This window comes from Amblyraja radiata, chromosome 7, assembly GCF_010909765.2.
Source record: "Amblyraja radiata isolate CabotCenter1 chromosome 7, sAmbRad1.1.pri, whole genome shotgun sequence".
Classification (NCBI taxonomy): domain Eukaryota; kingdom Metazoa; phylum Chordata; class Chondrichthyes; order Rajiformes; family Rajidae; genus Amblyraja; species Amblyraja radiata.
Genome location: NC_045962.1, coordinates 49,028,688 through 49,045,677, shown reverse-complemented (window position 1 = coordinate 49,045,677; position 16,990 = coordinate 49,028,688). Strand labels below are relative to the sequence as shown.

Genomic DNA, 16,990 nt, shown 5'->3' with positions numbered 1-16,990 from the left:
TTGTTATGATTTAAACTGCCTTGGGATCTTGTATGTCCAACCTATATGTTATTAAACAGTGTGTGCTATTTGTGTGATGAAATTACATTGACTTCATTTTCTGTGCTATCACAAATTGTGCTGGGTTGACTAGGTTAGTTTAATACATCTTTTATGTGTTAATGCTAATTCTGACTCCTGCGGTTTATCTGCGACTATACGATTATCATATGGGAGAGAGAGGACATGATAGTTTATCTTATCAATGGATGAAAGTCTCTGAAGTTTCACTTGGTTACCCGATGCTATGATATTGTGATTGTGTTGCATTGCCCGTTCTCTGCCCGTCACTATGGATTTTGAAAATAATTTGTGATCTCATTGCACTTTCTAGCCCTCTCCAATCTGCAATTCGAAGAGCTTGTTAAACATATTGTGATTATTGACTCTAAAACCAATGAATGGCCATTCATTTAATAAGTTCTGTCCTTTCATTGACAAAATCATTTGCTAATGCTTGGGGATGTTATGCTTCTTTCAAACCAGCAGCAAAATCCCTGAATATTGTTTTAAACTTTGATTGGGTATCTTTGATACCACTCAACAACTGGTCATAGGTTTGGCAGAACATTGTATACACTGTTTGCCGAATAATGAAAAATTAAAACTGGTTTGTTTCTTTCCATTCAGGTGATATTACTCAAAAGGGCTATGAAAAGAAAAAGGCCAAACTGCTGGCTCCATACATACCACAGACTGCAGGTAAGGTGAACATTGTTGACAAAATAGCAGATAGATGAAAAGGAATGTCTTTCTTGTCAATTCAGACCAACTGTTTAGCTAAGTGATACATCTCTCCCAAACAACTTCATGTAATGTCTTTGTTAAAACTGATATTGCCCTCTATGCTCTTCATATCCATGGGACACTTGTGTCTTTATCATGTTCTCATTAAACTGTTGAACATCCATTCTTGTCTTTATGCTTGCTATTATTGTAAAGTGTTCCCCTTGCTTTCAAATTCAGCTACTCTCTTCAGAAGTGCAACTATGAGTCTCATGACAAGTATTGCTTTGTTTCTAATCTACTTTTGAATCTGTGACTTCCAAATTCATGTCCATCTTTTCCCACCATTTAAAGTCTCCAATCAGATTTTTATCTGTGCCACATCATTGAACCGTGCCTAATCATTATTGTAATACTCTTTTTCACACTCTTTTGCCTATCTGTAGGTTTAACGATTCTTCTTAGTGTGTTTCATCTGTTGTCCTATTTAATGGGATTGCTTTTACCTGATTGTGCATACCTGTCCATATGTCGCCGCAGATTGCTTAGAATGGCTTGTCTACAAGAGTTAGATTTAGCTCTTAGGGCTAAGGGAATCAAGGGATATGGGGAAAATGCCGGAACGGAGTACTGATTTTGGATGATCAGCTATGATCATATTGAATGGAGGTGCTGGCTCGAAGGGCTGAATGACCTATTCCTGCACCTATTTTCCGTGTTTCTAATCCATTTGCATGTCCTTCAGCAAAGCTGAGAAATGGTGAAATCTGGATGATATCATAAAAATGTAATTGTTCACAACCTCACCTGACTGCTTAGTGACTTCTGTTTTTATAAACTTAATGACTAACAAATAGTTATGAACCACTTCCAATTTTAACTTCAGAATACTGGAATATGGTCTTCATTTCCTGTCACAAACTCCGTTCCCTCCCTGATCAGGCAATTCCTAGACGGTATTTTACTTGAAGCGGGATGGCAGGACTGTCATATGTTGATAAAATCGAGCGCTGGGCTTGTATACTCTGGAATTTAGAAGGATGAGAGGGAATCTTATTGAAACATATATAAGATTATTAAGGGTTTGGACACGCTAGAGGCAGGAAACATGTTCCCGATGTTGGGGAAATCCAGAACCAGGGGCCACACTTTAAGAATAAGGGGTAAGCCATTTAGAATGGAGATGAGGAAAAACTTTTCACATAGAGGGTTGTGAATCTGTGGAATTCTCTGCCTCAGGCAGTGGAGGCCAATTCTCTGGATGCTTTCAAGAGGGAGCTCTTAAAGATATGGGGAGAAGGCAGGAACGGTGTACTGATTGTGGATGATCAGCCATGATCACAGTGAATGGCTTGAAGGGCCGAATGGCCTACTCCTGCACCTATTACCTATTGTCTATTGAACTGTTTGCAACCCCATTCTCTGTATTAAAGGATTGGTCTACTTGTATTTAGGTGTTGCGACATGGTTGCACCCTCCGCTTCACCTACTTGCTGCAAATATGGCTATGAATATTCTTACTGCTGTTCCTAACTACTTTGTTGCCCATAACGTGAATTCATCCAGAATCTCTGGAATCAGCATGCATTCAACTGTCATGTGTTCATTAGCATGTACTTGCTTATAGGACCACCAAACATACAGATTTAAAATTCCCATTTTCATGTTGAAATTCCTTCTTAGGTTTGCCCCGTTCTCTGTGAAGCTTCCTCCAGCTCTAACCCTCAAAGAACTCTGCATTCTTCCTATTGTGTACTTTCTATAACCTACGATTGGTAGCCATACCCTCAGATGTTTTAGGCTAAAGCTCTTGAATTTTCTTACATTAAAAATCTAGACCGACAGTGAATTAGGTAGTGCCGGAAATAAACAGCTTAATATCTTAATTCCCCTTTGTCACAATTCTTGGCAAAACATTCCTTGTGTCTGTAAAGTGTTGAGCTGAAAAATAATTTCAGTACTTTGAGCTGTGAAATGACACTATCTTGTGATAGAGCTAGGTTACCATGAGATGTTTTTAAATCAAAGACCGTACAAGCCAGTACAGATGTTTTGAGGTTTAGCTGTCCCCTGGGTAGAAAGATTTCTAAATGTCTTTGTTTTATTTATGTGTGCATTTGAAATATTTGTTCTACACTTAAGATCATTCGTAAGATTGGAATGCTGGAGAATATCGTAATGCTGATAGTTTCACAGGGTTGGCAGATTGTCAATTGTACTGCAGGAAACTAGGCCCTTCATCCCAACTCATCATGCTGGCCAAGTTGCCAGCTTCAGTCAGTCCTATTTTCCAGCGCTTGTCCCATTTGTCCCTAAACCTTTTCTATTAGAGTTGGGGGAAGTCTGTTTTGGATTGTATAGAATTAAATTTGCTCGGTTCTTCATAAGTTATTAAATAGATGAGTTTTCTTTCGTAGCCAAATGTGTTTCCTCTGGTTATTACTCATTTAGGCGCAGATTTTCTTATGAAACAGAATAACAGGAAAAGAACAGATGATCCATCAAGTTTGCCCCATGTCCTCATGCCGTTAGTATTATTTCTTAACACTTCGCATCCTTCATTTATAATGGTGAATAAGGAGAATAAAACTGTTGACCCTTTTTAGATGATTGAAGCTAGGCCAGGAGATAACATAGATAAAATGTTCACATGATATATGATGTAGCTCAGATTACTTGGTCAATGATTCGCTTGTAGTCTCACTGAATTGTCAAGTTGGAAAAAGGAATTTTGTAGCTCAATTGTTCTTCAACTTTTAACAGACACTTACTTACTTATTGTATGAGCAGCTGTATTTGACCGCCAGTTAGCTGATCATCATTATCCATTAAAAAAAGTTTTTCCTTTAAAAGGGCAAATTTGCTGTGCTTGAGATTTTTTGCTTTTTCTTTGTACCATCTATCCATTCGCATCTGACTAGGAAGCGGTGGCTGCAACCTGTTTATAGATCGTACGGATAGACAATGTCATTTGCTGTTTGTGGGGTTTGCTGCAGTGGCCTGGCTTTCGTAAAATACAGATTCCTGTCAGTTCCCCAGTGGGAGGAAGCTCGGCGGATCCTCTGTTCTTTATCTGTTTGCAGAGCTATGCTATTTCCTGATGAAAGATGTTATTTATGATTGCCAAAAGTGCTGACCTGCGTAACAAGGTACCCCACAATTGCCTGTGCTTGCCATTCGGATCTTGGTAGTGTGCAGTTTTTCCTTTGTCTTGGTGTGCTCTTTTGAAGCTGTTTATTATTGATTGGGGATAGATACAAAATGCCAGAGTAACTCAGCGGGACAGGCAGCATCTCTGGATAGAAGGAATGGGCAACATTTTGAGTCGAGACCCTTCTTCAGACTCTTCTTCAGTCTGAAGAAGGGTCTTGACCCGAAACGTCACCCATTCCTTCTATCCAGAGATGCTGCCTGTCCCACTGAGTTACTTCAGCATTTTATGTATCTTCGGTGTAACTGTAACTGGGGCATGCTCTATTAAAGTTTCTTGAACTGTAGCAAAAAAATGATTATTTCGCAAACAGTTTACTAATAGGACTACATATTAGTAATTTCTTTGCAAATCATTGAAGCCTGCATACTTTTTTCACAAAGCTGTTATTTAATAATAATCAGTGAACAGTGAAATACTGCTGAAGATTTTGTTTTTTGTGAAATCAGTAAATGTTCATGTGAAAGCATTCTTGTTATCTTTACACTCATATGTATTTAATAATCTAACTTCATTTTTAAGCATATTGATTGATAAAAAACTTTACAATATGTTTACAGGAGATGGTGGTAATAACTTTACACTGGTTAATTTCATGTTTTGCATTATATTAATATCTTAATTTTTGTCAGTCTATAGGGATTTCATCCTATCCTATTTCAACAATCTGATTATTAATCTTTGCCAGTAAATTTTGCAACTCTACAGGGATACTGCTTGGTGGAAATGAAGCATTAATATTGTTTTATTGCTCTGTTGCCTCATTAAAAGGCTGTCAAACTGGATCATTGGATCAAATTGCAGGATCATTGTGCCTGTGCAGTACAAAACTAGTTCCAGTGCATAGTAAAATAAACTATTTGAATAGATTAAATGGGGGGCGGGGGTGGTAAAGGGCAAACCAACAAACTATTTGTAAAAAGCATACAGCCATCGAAAAGCAAAGTGATTTTAATACTGTCATCCAACAAAGCAGTGTTTAAAATGGTTCCCTACTCATATCATTGTATAGTTGCTAATTTCATGACTTTCACTTGGATTCAAACTGCTCAAGCAATCAGAAATCCAAGTTGCAAGTCTGCAATCGGCTCTTGCCAGGTATTTTTTGGGCAATTTGCTTTCTCGGAGGTTTCAAATAATGATTGTGCGTTTCTTTTGTTGGCTGATCATTTTTCTGTGTGCACAGCAGGGATAGCCCTTGTCTGTGCCTGCCTATTAGATCATAATATAGATCACATGCATTTTATATTTGTACAGCATTCATTTTCTAAAGCATAAAACAAACTGCTGTAGGAACTCAACAGGTTAGGCAACATCTGTGGAGTGAAAATGACATGACGATCCGGGTTGGGATTCTTCTTCAGACTACTGTTTTCTTAAAGTTTATCCTGAAAATATTTTTTATTTATAAAGCACATATTTATAATATGTCTTGTAATGTCTTTAAGGCATTTGAAATTTACATTGAGGGTACAAGTAATTGAATCTTGACTATTTGTTATTTGATTACTTATGGCTCTGCTGATATAAGGGTAGGGATAAATTACACTTGCTGTACTTATGTACTAATTATGTATAATGTCTTCAGGATGGAGATTATGGGAACAAGTTGTAGATGCAAATACTGATGAGTTAGTCACTTCAAGAATTATCTGTTTGGTGGAAAATTAAAATGTGTTAAAAAGTATAACGTGTGCTTATTTGCTTATTGATTTGACCTGCAACATGTCACTTTTAACCTAACGGTGGAATCAACATGGAAACCTGATTTGATTTATAAATGTTCAAAGGATGCATTACTTTTAAACGGCCTGTGTGCTTGTGGCGTGAATGTTAGTCTTCAATCACAATTAGGTTGCATTCCTGTAAATTAAACAAAAGTATTTCATTCCTGTTGCTTGGTGTAGGTTTTGTTGTGTAAAATAGCGCTTTTAACAAACAATTAGTAGAGACTGGAAAGGATCATGAGAGGTAGTGTGAGGTATCCAAATTATTACTAAAAGGCAACTCATCAAAACAATACTGTCTTTGAAGATAGCAGTGTATACATTCCTTGAGTGTTTTTTTGTGAACTGGTGATTTTATGTGAGGTTTGCATATCTAGATGAGATCATGAAAGAATGTTGGTGGTTGAACAGACTCCTTTGTAATGTGATTTTCAGACATTTCAGTCATTACTTTACATCTGACACACAAAGGGCTACCTTCATAAGAGAATGTAACACTTCCAAAATGAGACCAAGTAGCCTTGCTTTTTATTGACCTTTCCCATAGCAGAAACTGCTGACTTGTCGTTTATAAACAGACGTTTATATTTGTTGCTTCAGAACCCTGAGCTTATCATGTCAAGAGTTTATTAAATGGTCATTTTTTAAAAACTCAAACTGGCAACAAGTTAGTGCAAAAGAAAATGCTGGAGGAATTTAGTGTGTCAGGGTGAGGGAATCTGTCGATGGAATGGACAGACCGGGTTTTCCCGTCCTAAAATGTCCTCTGTCCATTTCCCCCACAAATGCTGCCTGACCTGCCGAGTTCCTCCAGTACTTTTGTTTTTTGTTCAAGATTCCTCTATCTGCAGTTTCTAGTGTCTCCATCGTTAGTTCATATTCAGTTAAATGAACAGAATGTTGTCCATCAACAGCTGGTCATTACACAATTAACAACCATTTTTAAATAACTTTACCACAGTTAATTTCCTGCTGCTTATCTGACTAAATATTATATACTTCTAGCCTTAGTTTTATTAAATTGATTGTGGTCAAATGGCATTCTTTGCAGTTGAATAAATATAACAGGTGATATAACGATTTCTGCTGATACATTTATTTCAGTGATTACATTGTAAAATCTCTCAACAATTTGCATGTAGTTGATGTCATAATACAGTGCCCTCCATAATGTTTGGGACAAAGACATTTATTTATTTGCCTCTGTACTCCACTATTTGAGATTTGTAGCAGAAAAACGTGGTTAAATTGCACATTGTCAGATTTTATTGAAGGGTATTTTTATACATTTTGGTTTCACCATGTGGAAATTACAGCTGTGTTTATACATAACCCCCCCCCCATTTCAGGGCACCATAATGTTTGGGACACATAGCTTCACAGGTGTTTGCAATTGCTCAGGTGTGTTTAAATGCCTCCTGAATGCGGGTATAAGAGAGCTCTCAGCACCTCGTCTTTCATCCAGTCTTTCCATCACCTTTGCATACTTTTATTGCTGTTTATCAACATGAGGACCAAAGTTGTGCCAATGAAAGTCAAATAAGTCATTATGAGAAACAAGAATAAAACTGTTAGAGATATCAGCCAAACCTTAGGCTTACCAAAATCAACTGTTCGGAACATCATTAAGAAGAAAGAAAGCACTGGTGATCTTACTAATTGCAAAGGGACTGGCAGGCCAAGGAAGACCTCCACAGCGGATGACAGAAGAATTCTCTCTATAATAAAGCAAAATCCTCAAACACCTGTCCGACAGATCAGAAACACTCTTCAGGAGCAGAGACTATACTGGAAGATGCAAACCATGGGTTAGCTGCAAAAATAGGATGGCCAGGTTGCAGTTTGCCAAGAAGTACTTAAAAGAGCAACCACAGTTCTGGAAAAAGGTCTTGTGGACAGATGAGACGAAGATTAACTTGTATCAGAGTGATGGCAAAAGCAAAGTATGGAGGAGAGATGAAACTGCCCAAGATCCAAAGCATACCACCTCATCTGTGAAACACGGTGGTGGGGATGTTATAGCCTGGGCCTGTATGGCTGCTGAAGGTACTGGCTCACTTATCTTCATTGATGATACAACTGCTGATGGTAGTAGAATAACAAATTCTGAAGTTTATAGACACATACTATCTGCTCAAGTTCAAACAAATGCCTCAAAACTCATTGGCTGGCAGTTCATTCTACAGCAAGACAATGATCCCAAACATACTGCTAAAGCAACAAAGGAGTTTTAAAAAACTAAAAAATGGTCAATTCTTGAGTGGCCAAGTCAATCACCTGATCTGAACCCAATTGAGAATGCTTTTTATATGCTTAAGAGAAAACTGAAGGGGACTAGCCCTCAAAACAAGCATAAGCTAAAGATGACTGCAATACAGGCCTGGCAGAGCATCACCAGAGAAGACACTCAGCAACTGGTGATGTCCATGAATCACAGACTTCAAGCAGTCATTGACTGCAAAGGATATGCAACAAAATACTAAACATGACTACTTTCATTTACATGACACTACTGTGTCCCAAACATCATGGTGCCCTGAAATGGGGGGACTATGTATAAGCACTGCTGTAATTTCTACATAGTGAAACAAAAATGAAAAAAATTGGCCTTTATTAAAATCTGACTGTGCACTTTAACCGCATGTGATTTTTTTTCTATTACAAATCTCAAATTGTGGAGTGCAGAGGCACATAAATAAATGACGAGTCTTTGTCCCAAACATTATGGAGGGCACTGTAAATATGAATTATCTCAATTTAAGATGTTGTGTGCCTGGGTGGCTTTCTTAATGTTGCACAAAATTTCCATGGCTTTATGAATAGCAGTCATCCCATAGATTGTAATGGGGCTATAATAGGCCAAATATAATGTAATTGCGACTATTGACAGCAAAGGAGCTTGGCCTTACACGTACATAATGTAAGTAACAAATTATGTCTGAATATATCATTTTATTGATTGATAGAAATGATTATTGTTGAGCTTTTGTTTTATGGAACAATGGATCCTGAGTCAAAACGTCGTACATCTACGTCCCTCGACAGAGGCTCTCACCTTCTGAGTACCTCCAGTTTATTTTTTGAACCTAAGAAAATTCCAGATTTATTGCTCGTGCTTGCAAAATATGGCGTAATTCTCAGTTAACTTTTGTGGGAAGTGCAGAAATATTTATAGATTATATTATAGAACAAGGTCATCGCTTGGTTAGCATTAGTCATAACATTTCCTCCACCCTAATGCTCAACACTGCTCTTCAAGGTTGTGTGCTCAGTCCCCTGTTCTACCCACTGTTCACCCATGATAGAGTGGCTCAGTACAGTGTCAACTTGATCTTTAAGTTTGCTGATGATACTTCTGTTGTCAGCAGGTTCAAAAACAATGATGCGAAGGGGTACAGAAAATAGATTAGGAACCGTTTATTGGTCCCTGAACAACAACCTAGCCCTTTATAGTCAGCAAGTCTGTAGAGATGATCAACAGCTTCAGGATCCTAGCAATCAATCTCGCCAGCAACCTAACTTGGACTATTCATACTATGGTGATTAAGAAGCAACAACACCATATTTACTCCCTTTGACGTTCAAGAGAATTTAGCATGTCCATGAGAATTCTCTTGAACTTTATTAATGCAATATAGAAAATATTCTCATGGAATACATCTGAACCTGATATGACAACTATTCTAATGGAATACATCTGAACCTGATATGCAACTATTCTGCTCTTTATGGCTTGAGCATGCAGAGTGTAGTGACTTCATCCCAGTCTATCATGCACATCATTTCAGCCCCGTCCTCAATAATGTGTTCCATCAGGAAGGCTGGAAGAATTGTCATTCCCTTTGCCATCTTCTACCTTCTGGGAGAAGATACAGGAGCTTGCACCCTGCTACTCCTAACTCTACCTTATTTGATAATTCCCTTATTGCACTTTAGTTATTTCTGTACTGCTTTGAATTGTACTATCTTTGCACCATTCTTGTATTTCTAGTTGCATCTTTCATTGGCACTGCAATATTAAGGTTGGTGGAATGACACCATCCACCCTCAGCATGTGGTGCGCTTGTACCCATGGTCACTGGTGGAGATGTCTGATAATTCACAACATCTTTGCTGGGTGCACATCGAGCTGATGTTGTTGATTTATGAGAATGAGTTCTTGAGCCATTTGTAAATTGAACAATATTTGTTATGGTTTGTTAATTAACCCTTTGAGCATCATGTTGATCCTCACTGGTGCTTGGCATTAATGAAGGGGATGCCGCTGATTTTTATGTTGATTCTTTTGGTCAGTGTATGGCAGCTAGAAAGAAACTATTCGATAGGGATCAGCACACTTTGTGCTGTTGTTGCAGAGTTCCAGGGATGCTGCTGACAGAGCAATTGAGATTTAGTGCTTAAATTTTGCATTTATTCAGGCAGGTTTGTAGCTTTATTTGGGCAACTGTTTTTTTAGTGGTACTCTTAATAAGAAGTATTGTGTGAATAATTTTTGTTACGGAGTTTTGAATACACTAGGTTTAAGTATAATTTTGGTAATGCGAAATGCATTGCGCATTCATTGTCACAACTTTTTTCATTAATTTTGATGAGGCTTTGGTGCTGAATTGTGGTCAACATTACCTCCTGTATCCAGAATTGAGTTTGAATCAGCTCCTGCTAATATTGTGATCATATTGTCAGGTGTTTATCTTTTAGGCCATTGTTTAAAACAACTTCATCTTAATGTTGCATTAAACAAAGAAATGATAGAACTTATCTAGTTAGCATAATGGTGAGAGTTCAAAGCTTGCATGTTCCTGTTAAGAGTGAAGTGCAAGCCAGATGGGAGTCAGAAAGCATGAATGATGAGAGAGGTTGAGGCTCAGGTCAGGAAAAAAGGAGACATGGGCCAGGTATTTTTAGCTGGGATCAAGTATATCACTGGAGGAGTTCAAGGACTGAGGAGCATATTTAAGAAGGAAATCAGGAGGGCAAAAAGGGGACAGAAGATAGCTTGGGCAGATAAGATTAAGGAGCATACAAAGACATTTTATGTATATTAAAGTAAAGAGGATAACTAGAGAGAGAATAGGACCCCTCAAGGCCCCATTTTATGTGAAGCCATAGGAGATGGACCAAGTCCTCAATGAGAAATTCTCCTCTTTTTATTGTGGAGAAAGTCATGAAGGCGAGGGATGGAAGGTTGTTTTTCAGACTGGAGATCTGTGATGAATGGTGTGTCTAAGGATTGGAGCTGGGTCCATTGCTGTCTGTGGTTTATATCAATGATTTAAATGAGCCTATACAAGGCATGATTAGTAAGTTTGCAGATGACGTTAAAGTTGGTGGGTATTGGTGAAGATGGTTATCAAAGATAACAGCAGGATCTTGGTAAGCGGGGCTAGTAGCCTGAGCAACGCCTAATTAATCTGATGTTGCATTTTGGGAAGTTAAACCAAGGCACAACCTTCACAGTGAACGGTAAGGCATTGTCGTTGTCGAACAGAGGAATCAAAGAGTACAGGTACATAGTTTCCTGAAAGTGGCATCATTGATAGATAGGGTGGTAAAGAAAGCTTTTAGTATATTGGCCTCTTCAGTTATGGTGTTGAAAATAGAAGTTGGGCGGTTATGTTACAGATGTACAAGATGTTGGTGAGGCTGCATTCAGTTTTCTTCTACTTACTATGGGAAAGATGTCACTAAGCTGGAAAGGGTGCAGAGAAGGTAGACAAAGATGCTGGAGAAACTCAGCGGGTGAGGCAGCATCTATGGAGCGAAGGAAATTGGCAACGTTTCGGGTCGAAACCCTTCTTCAGACCTTCAGAGAAGATTTACAAGGATGCTGCCAAGACTCGGGGGCTTGGCCGATGTATAGAAATTGGTCTTTATTCTTTGGAGCGCAGGAAACTAAGAGGTGATTTTATAGAGGTGTATAAAATCATGAGAGGAATTGATTGGGCGAATACATGGAGTCTTTTACCTAGAGTTAGGGAATTGTGAACCAACTCCCTGCTTCTTCGAGCAGCGCTGATCCAGCTGTGCCCCAGGTTGTTACAGGGCCTCTGGCGACCCACTCCAGCAGCTGGTCTGCTTACTGTCCCTCCTTCTGACCCCTTCCTCTCTGGACGGGCATGCCCGCGGAACACTGGGGGTAACCTTCTGCCTGTAGAGGTGATCCTCTCGATCGTGTCACCGGCCTTGGTCCCCTCGATCGTGTCACCGACTCTCTCTTCAGTACTCGGGGATGAGCTTCAGAGATGAGCAGGTGTTGGGCTCCAGGGCTTTCTCCCTACAGGTTGCGGCCTGCCAGGTCTTCCTGCAATCGGCCATGTAGCCTGTCGGGTCTCACCTGGCAGGACACTGGTCCGCGGTCGGCGAGCCTGCCTGTGACCGCATGTGATTTCTCTGGGTGCTCCTTTTCCCTCCCACATTCCAAAGTCGTGCAGGTTTAGAGTAATAGGGTTCTGTAAATTGTCCCCGGTGTGTAGGATGGAACTAGTATACAGTTGATCGATGGTCAGCATGGACTTGGTGGGACATGGGTCCTGTTTCCACGCTGTGTCTCTTAACATAAACTAAAAGTAAACAAAACAGGAGGTAGGTAAACACAAAATGCTGGAGTAACTCAGCGGAACAGGCAGCATCTCTGGAGAGAAGGAATAGATGACATTTTAGATTGAGTCTCTTCATCAGACTGATGCCAGAGGAGTGGGCTGGACAAAGATAGAATGTAGTCGGAGACAGTAAGGCAGAAAGGGGGAAGGGGGAGGGGATAGAGAGGGAGAGCAAGGGCTATTTGAAGTTAGAGGTCAATGTTCATATCGCTGGGGTGTAAGTTACCCAAGCGAAATATGAGGTGCAGTAAACCAGCGAGTTGCGGAGGGAACGGTCTCTGCGAAAGCAGAAAGGTCAGTGATTGGAACATATGGCCAGTAGTGGGATCCCGTTGGAGGTGGCGAAAATGTTGGAGGATTATATGCTGTGGCATCATCATCTGGTGCTAAAAGCAGGAAGCAGCCATTCAAACACCGGTATACAAAGAGATGGCAATGAATAGTGTCAAGTAAGGTGCGTAGAAGACATGTCAATTGGTAGCAAAGTTATGCATTCTTGTACTCTTACATGAATATGACCGCACGTAAAAAATAATGTTTTTTTCAGCAAAATGGCACCATGAAAAAATACCGATTTCCTCAGCAAAAACTGATTTTCAGCAGGGGCGGAAATCCCGGGGGACGGGGGGGATGGGACAGGTACACACGTTTCCCCCCCCCCTCCTGTTTTGAGAGGTGGGGAACGATCCCACCCCATGATTTGTAATCCATATTTTAAAACTTGGTGAAAGCTAAATAGACTGATGATCGAGGGCACCAATTGCAACGAGACCGGGTGTGCTTGTACATCAGTCGATTAAAGTAAGCGTGCAGGTACAGCAAGCTGTGAAGAAAGCTAATGACATGTTGGCCTTCATTGCGAGAAGATTTGAGTTTAGGAGCAGGGAGGTCCTACTGCAGTTGTACAGGGCCCTAGTGAGACCACACGTGGAGTATTGTGTGCGATTTTGTTCTCCTAATTTGAGGAAGGACATTATTGCTGTTGAGGGATTGCAGCATAGGTTCACCAGGTTAATTCCCGTGATGGCGGGACGATATATGATGAAAGAATGGGTCGGCTGGGTTTGTATTCACTGGAATTTAGGATGAGAAGGAATCTTTTAGAAACAGCTAAAATTCAAGGATTGGACAGGATTAGCGAGGCTAGATGATGCAAGAAAAATATTCCTGATGTTGGGGGAGTCCAGAAACAGGGTCACAGTTTAAGATTAAGTGGTAGGCCATTTAGGACTATGAGGAAAAACCTTTTCACCCAGAGAGTTGTGAATCTGTAGAATTCTCCGCCACAGAAGGCAGTGGAGGCCAATTCACTGGATGTTTTCAAGAGAGTTAGATATAGCTCTTGGGGTTAACAGAATCAAGGGATGTGGGGAGAAAGCAAGAACGGGGTTACTGATTTTGGATGATCAGCCATGATCATATTTGAATGGCCTACTCCTGCACCTATTTTCTATGTTTCCATAATTCTTCAAATCTAATAATTTAATTCCTAGTCCCACCCACCCCCACTCCCAGTGCAAACATGTCATTATTGATACTTATGGTTATATTTTTGTCAAGTTTTCACCAGTTTTATTTTTTAACCTACACAACACATTTGTAGATTACTTTGCATGGTCTCTTTGTAATAACTGCTTTCACACTTCCTAATTATCTAGAAGCCATGAACCAATATCTTGCTTGTGCTTTGTTTTCATGCTCGGGCAGAAATTAGTGTGTCTTTTGGACTACAAAGCTATCAATCTCACTCATTCTAACAGGATGTGAATTGGAAGGATATGATATCTGACTTCCATAAAACTTGAAATAAGATGCGATCTATATTGATAGCCCCACTTGGAATGCTGGCTGTGTGAGATTTTCGAGAGTGCTGTTAGTATCTCTACCACTGTGCCATTGAAAGCTTCATATTGGGAGCAGATGCAGCAGAGACGGAGAAACTGAGAGTAAAAAAAAAAAAAAAGTCAAAGGTTATTTATTAGTCACATACACCTAGGTGTAGTGAAATGCTTCTTGCCAGTGCAGCACATAAAGAAAGAATACAGACATAACATTAATAAGAGGTTTAAACATAAAGAACATCCCCCCACAATGGCTCCCACCATGAGGGAAGGCACAAAGTCCAGTCCCCAACCCCAGTTCATCCATAGTCGGGCCCATCTTTGAAAGAGGCAGGGTGGGGGGAAGCGTATTGGGCGGTGACTGAGGGAATTGATGGGTTTCTCGTGGATGTCAATCGAAAGTCTGTCCCCTGTGATGGAGACAGAGAGACCGAGAAAGTGGAGAAAGGTGACAAATATAGTCTGGATACCTGATAGTGTGACCAGTTCCAGAAGCCGCTGCTTACATGTCTGGGCCAATTGAGTTTCTAGATGATGGTGACCCACAGGCTGATGACATGGGTGACTCGCCTCTATAATGCTAATGTATATCATGATTAGATGGCTAGACTCTCTTTTGTTGGAGCCAATCATTACTTGGCACTTATGTGGTTGATAATCTTTGGAATCAGCCAAGCCAGCATTTTATCATAGTTTTGCTACATGGAGGCTTTGCCTGCTTCATTTACAGAAGAATTGCAAAAGGAATTGAACATTCATCAGCAAATATTTCCATTTGAGGGAATTGAGGATGACTGGATTCTGCACAATGTTCTGGGGCAGTATGTTTGATTGCCAAGAAAAAAATATTTTTGTTCAAGATATGATACAAGCTATTGAGGTGTTTATAGTTGATGTTTGTTAACATCAGTTCAGTTTTTGTCACATTTGGTCAAGTGCTGTCTTAATGTCAAGGGCCTAACTCACCTCAGCTTAAATGAGAAAATTAAAACAAATTCTGCAGATGTGGGAAATCTGGAACTACTTAGCAGGTCACGCTGAATATGTGGAAGGAGAAATAAAAGTTATGAAATGTCAACTTTGCTTTGCAGGATGTTACCTGACCTGTTGAATGTTTCCAGCACTTTTTATCTTAATTTAAAATTGTGATGGGGTCTGGAGCACAAATGATCCTGATGAACCCAAAGTTGGGAATTGATGAACAGGTTATTAGAATGTAAATGCCAATTGATGTTATTCTTGATGAGTACTTCCTTTGCTAGACTGTTGATTGAGTCTGAGCTGTAATTGCAGTATCAGAATTATTATGCTTTTTATTATCAACGGATACTTGGGCAATTTTTCACTTTATACAGTCGATACAGATCCACCACTCAGTTTCTGGCAACTGGTGGTGCAGCGCCTTGTTTAATCTGGACAAAATTACGTGAAGGCACTTGAAATCCCCCTGGAAGTTCCCCTGAAAATGTGGCACCCAGGACGGATGCGGCAGCCAATCTCAACGCCATCCGGACTTACGTGCCGATCGATGGGTCAAATTCTCCCCCTGAGGCTGGGACTCCATGACCTCATTTAGTCTGGCAATGCTTTGGAACAGAGGGTGCTGGAAAATCGGTGGTGAATCTGTACTATTCTTGGTTTCTTGCCATCCCAGATGTGTGAACAACATGTGTTTCTAGTGTTTTAATCATGTTGCAGATATTGGAACAGCAATTGTTAACCATTTAATTAACTTTGAGTATTAAGCATATCTCATGTACAAAGACTGATGGGACATAAAATAATTCAGAACTGAATTCTCAAAAAGACTAAATTAGTTTGATTAGCTCTGAAAGTCCCCAAGCTAAGTGGAATTCTGTCTAATTGCTCCTTAAGGTTAGAAGCCAGCATCTCTTTATTTCCAAGCTAGTCCCTTTTGCCCACGTTTGGCCCTTGTCAACCTTTCCTATCCATGAATCTGTCCAAATAGGTTTTCAATATTGTCATTGTACCTGCCCCAACTACTTCCACTGACAGCTTCCAAATACCAGCCAGTCCATGTGAAAATGTTGCCCCTTTTAAATCTTGCCCCTCTCATCTTTAACCTATTTCCCCCAAATTATTTTAATTTTTTTATTTTTTTATTTATTAGAAGTACAATAAGTTAAAGTAGTACACACCACATATATGTTATTACATTTGTTGTACCCCTTCATTTTTTGAGCTTTAAGAAAGATAGAAATAAAGGAAGTAAGGAAAGTGAGAAAGAGTCGTGATAGTGCGAGAAAGTGTTGAAAAAAAAAAGCCCATTAGAAAAAGAGTTAGAGAAGAAAGTTAAGAAATAGACCCTAGAAAAGAAAGAAAGAAAGAGAAACAATTGCTCTATTATAAAAAAAAAACATGCAAAAAGGGATATACCAACTTCATATTTTTCATTCCCCGTTACCAGATCCTGGCACCATTTATTATTTAAATTACTGTTGCACCTTATACTTGTAGTAAGTCAATAAATGCAGACCACGTCTTTTGGAAGTGGTCTGCTTTGCCTGCAAGGATGAGTCTCATATCTTCCAGGTGTAATGTTTCGAACATATTTGAAATCCACATATTTATTGTTGGTATAGGAGCGTTTTTCCAGAATTTGAGTATAAGCTTTTCCCCCCCAAATTCTGAAGAAAGGTTTCGGCTCGAAACGTTGCCTATTTCCTTCGCTCCATAGATGCTGCTGCACCCGCTGAGTTTCTCCAGCATTTTTGTGTATCCCCCAAATTCTTGATTCCCGTCCCCTTGAAATCTATTCTTAGTTTCTTTTTGAAAAAAATCTTAACCATATTATTAATCTTTTCCTAGTTTAAAACCTCAGTTCAT

General features: G+C 39.6%; 1 protein-coding gene across 3 annotated transcripts in view; it reads left to right on the top strand.

Moving 5' to 3' along the window:
• LOC116975383 (disco-interacting protein 2 homolog A-like) overlaps positions 1–16,990 on the top strand; it is a 246,159-nt gene that overhangs the window by 79,980 nt on the left and 149,189 nt on the right. For all 3 annotated transcript variants that reach the window (XM_033024428.1, XM_033024427.1, XM_033024429.1), the window contains exon 2: positions 670–741. In XM_033024428.1, the coding sequence (XP_032880319.1) occupies positions 670–741 (72 nt within the window). The remainder of the gene's footprint in view (positions 1–669; positions 742–16,990) is intronic.